This window comes from Oryzias melastigma, linkage group LG6, assembly GCF_002922805.2.
Source record: "Oryzias melastigma strain HK-1 linkage group LG6, ASM292280v2, whole genome shotgun sequence".
Taxonomy (NCBI): domain Eukaryota; kingdom Metazoa; phylum Chordata; class Actinopteri; order Beloniformes; family Adrianichthyidae; genus Oryzias; species Oryzias melastigma.
This window is the reverse complement of record NC_050517.1, coordinates 30,445,798-30,449,464: the sequence shown is the minus strand read 5'-3', so window position 1 is coordinate 30,449,464 and position 3,667 is coordinate 30,445,798. Positions and strand designations below refer to the sequence as shown.

At 44.3% G+C, this 3,667-nt stretch overlaps 1 protein-coding gene across 2 annotated transcripts in view; it reads right to left on the bottom strand.

The window, feature by feature from the left end:
* Positions 1-6: 6 nt before the first annotated feature.
* Positions 7-3,667, bottom strand: part of LOC112152691 (matrix metalloproteinase-15) — a 25,397-nt gene continuing 21,736 nt past the window's right edge. For both annotated transcript variants that reach the window (XM_024282429.1, XM_024282430.1), the window contains one exon: positions 7-1,630. In XM_024282429.1, the coding sequence (XP_024138197.1) occupies positions 1,158-1,630 (473 nt within the window). In that variant the 3' untranslated portion in view covers positions 7-1,157. The remainder of the gene's footprint in view (positions 1,631-3,667) is intronic.

Genomic DNA, 3,667 nt, shown 5'->3' with positions numbered 1-3,667 from the left:
GGGTCATGGACACAGCTGTCTGACATTCCTGTGTTCCTTCTCTGAAGCACAACCCCCCCGAGCAAAACAATGATTAAAAAACAAATGAAAAGTGCAAACGACACAGAAAACACATTTGATTGACAGAAGCTTCTCGATCAGCGACGTGAATCAGAACCGTGACGTCAGTATGTGCTCTTCTGACTGCATTACGCTACAAACAAACCAAACCTTCCTCCTCCGGCTGAAGGTGCGTTCACACCGAACACGATTCATTCCACGAATTCACCGTTTGTCGCCCATCAAAAAAATATACTACCAAGTTTGACGCCGCGGCCGTGTGTGGGAGGAGCCAGCAGCTAATGCACTTAGGATGATCGCTATAAGGAACGGTGTCTGTGGATTTCTCATTAAGAATGTCTGAAGACACGGATGATGTCAAAGAATGAAGGTTCATTTATTGTGGAGAGTTCTATAAAAACATCAGTAATCATGTCTCCATGTTTGACTTATGATTATTGTTAAAGATTTTCTTGGTACAGGAGCTGTGTCTGTATGACAGCCGCTTCCACAGTGTTTCTGTGTCTCTGTGGCTGAGCTTGAAGGCTCTCTGTCTCGTATTAACCCAAGGGGAAAAAATAAAACTGGAGAGAATCTCTGAAGAACTGAGAATCTGCAGCTCCAACAGGTTCAGGAAAGGAGGGAAGTTCTGGACAAAAACACTCGCTTTAGACTCGTATTTTACCCGCTCATCGAGTCACTGAAAATGTCAGGTGACCAAAGCTGAGTTCCTGATTGGTAGATGTGATGCAGCGACCTGTCAAGCTTTACATTTTGGCCGCTCAAATCGAGCTGCTGGCAGACCTTCCCGCCACGCCGAGGGACTTCAGATCGCCTCATGTCTGTTCCATTGACTTAACATTGAAACTCCGCCTCCACGGGCGAACCGCGATCGGTGTGAACGCACCTTTAGATTTTGTAAACTCATAGTGGTAAAATACAAACAAATATATTTTTTTGGTGCAAAAACTCATTTTCTGGTTGGGATTTCTTTAAGGCACAAAGAGGAACATTCAAGGCCAGAAGGAGAAGTCGGTTTCTCCAGAGGTGCTGGCGTCTCTTCTGTGACGGTTTCATGCGGGTCACCAGGTGGAAAAAGCACGCTGGCGGCGTGGCGGTCAGACCCAGTCCTGCAGCGAGCGCTTACAGTGCACCAGAGCCCTGGGGGGCTCCTTGTTCTGCAGCGTCCTGAGGATGGCGTAGATCAGGATGAGGATGCACAGGATGAGCACCAGAGGGACCGTCACCATGACCAGAGTCAGGACTTTAGATTCGTTGCTCGCCACCGTTATGACCACGTTCTTCCCTTTGTCGTCTTCGTCCTCGGCGCCGCCAGGCTCTGCGGCCTCGTCTCCTTCGGAGGCGGCGTCCCGGTCTTGGTCCCCGTCCGGCTCTTTGTGCTCGTCTTTACCTCGATCGGCGGGACGGACCGGCTCCTCCTCGCGGTCCAGCTCGGGGTCGGGCCTCGGATCGGGGGCCGCCGCACAGCCCATGAAGTCCTTCAGGATGGAGCGGGGGAAGCCTATGTCGGCTTCGGAGCGCTTGTTGTCAAACCTCCAGTAACTGCTGCCTTTGTAGAAATATGTGAACGCTGAAGAACAAAAGATCATTCTTTTAGGTTTCAACACAAACTTCTGCTTCTGTCTTTAAATCCGGATCATCTTTTGATTCATTTTCAAATCAGTGTCTTTGAATTATGTCGTTTTTAGCTTAAATCAAAAACCTGCATCGTCTTTTAGGACATAGTTTCTGCAGAGCGGCAGGAGTTTATTAGGAATTCACCTCCGAGTTGTGGGTTGGACCCCTCCCTGTTACTGAGAGCTCTCTGTTTACAGTCTCCAGCTAGCTTACAGCCCCTCACAGCCTCAACGGTGATCAATATCATTTCTATCCAGCCGTTCAGTTCTGATCCAGATTCAGTTCTGATCCAGATTCCAGCTCAGACCAGAAAATCAAAGACGTTCATGGATCTATCTGTCTGTAGGTGGATGCATCAGAATGGGGCGGAGCATGGAGCTTGTGGCTCCGCCCAGTGTATTTTATGTCACAAATATATTCTTTTTCAAACTGCATTTTTTTTATCTGCATCTGATTCACGATTCAAATAAAAAAATATTCAGAAATGCATTTTACATTTTTCTAAAATATGTCCTCCATCATCAGAGAAATTCCACAAGAACATGTTCAAAATCATCGGAGTGAGACTGTTGTTTGATTCACACGGTCGGGAGGGCTTATTTATCGGTTTTATTTTGTGCAGACATCATCTGTTGCTTATTCTACAAAGAATAGAAGCAGAAAGGTTAAACGTTTTCTCAAATGTACCTTCTGTGATGAGTTTTAGAGATGCAGAAAATCTGGTGTCAACGATTCTTTTGTTTTTAACCTTTATGTTGTCAGATTTAATGTTCAGGATGTTCATCATCACATCCAACCCTGAATAAAACCTGATAGGTATGGAGATAAATTAGGGCCAATATTATCTGAAACCCAAATAAAACAAAGAGAAAAAAATATTGGTATTTGTCAAAAAAAAATATTAATGTCTGAAACTCCAAAATAAACATAATTATTTTCAGATTCAAATGCTGTTTTTTTAGGTTTCTAAACTCAAAATGTCAAATTCCAAACTTTTTTTTCAGTTTCAAATCTGAAAATTAAAAAATCAAAAACAAGCAAAAAAAAATATGAAACTAAAAAAAAATTGAAATTTAAATTTTGAGTTTTGAAACCTAAACAACATAAAATTTGAAGCAGAAAATAATTCAATAATTACATGTGCTTGTGGCATTTTTCTAGTGATGGAGGTCATAAAAAGCATTTAATCTGTGTTTTTAACTGTTTTTAGTATTTAAATCGTGTTGATCAGACACATTCTTGAAAAAGCTCGTGTTTGTGGGCGGAGCTAAAGTCCCCCTGCTCTGCTACAGTTCTGCAGCATCCTCTAGCGGACAATAGATCCATTAAAGTCTTCACTTTTCTGCTATACTAATGCTAGCTTGGGCTTGTGAGGGGCTATAAGCTAGCAGGAAAGGTGTAAACAAAGGGATGATGGGAAACTAGAGGAGGCTAACAGTCCCGCCCAGAAGTCAGAGGTGAATTTCTGATGAACTCCAGCTGCTCTGCAGAAACTATGTCTTATAAAACGACACGTTTTTTGGTTTTTGCTAAAAACAGCATAATTATCAAAAAAAAAAACCTCTGGAAACGATTGTAAAACAGTAAAAATCGTAAGAATCTGCGTCTCCTGGATTCATCTCCATCCAGTAATAATGCAAACCCAGAGCAGACTCTGGATGTTTCCGTCCGGCTCTCTCACACTCTCCAACATGAGAAACTTTCATAGAAAACGTGAACATTTGCGTTTGGGTCCGTACAACATGTGGCCGTCACGCACTGTCCGGGAAACCATGCAGAAAGCTCCGCCCCCGTGGCGGTGAGGTCACGCGCTGAGGGAAGCAGGGTGGAGGTGCGACTGACGGCGACTGGACGGAAATCTGATTTCCAAAGGAAGGAGGAGCCAACCCTCAAACAGAGCTCTCGTTCCTTCCTGCTCTCTGTCATCCCGCCGCCTCTTCTCCGTCCTCCTCAGTCCAACTCAGGTCTCCTCTCTGCGCTTCAACTTTCC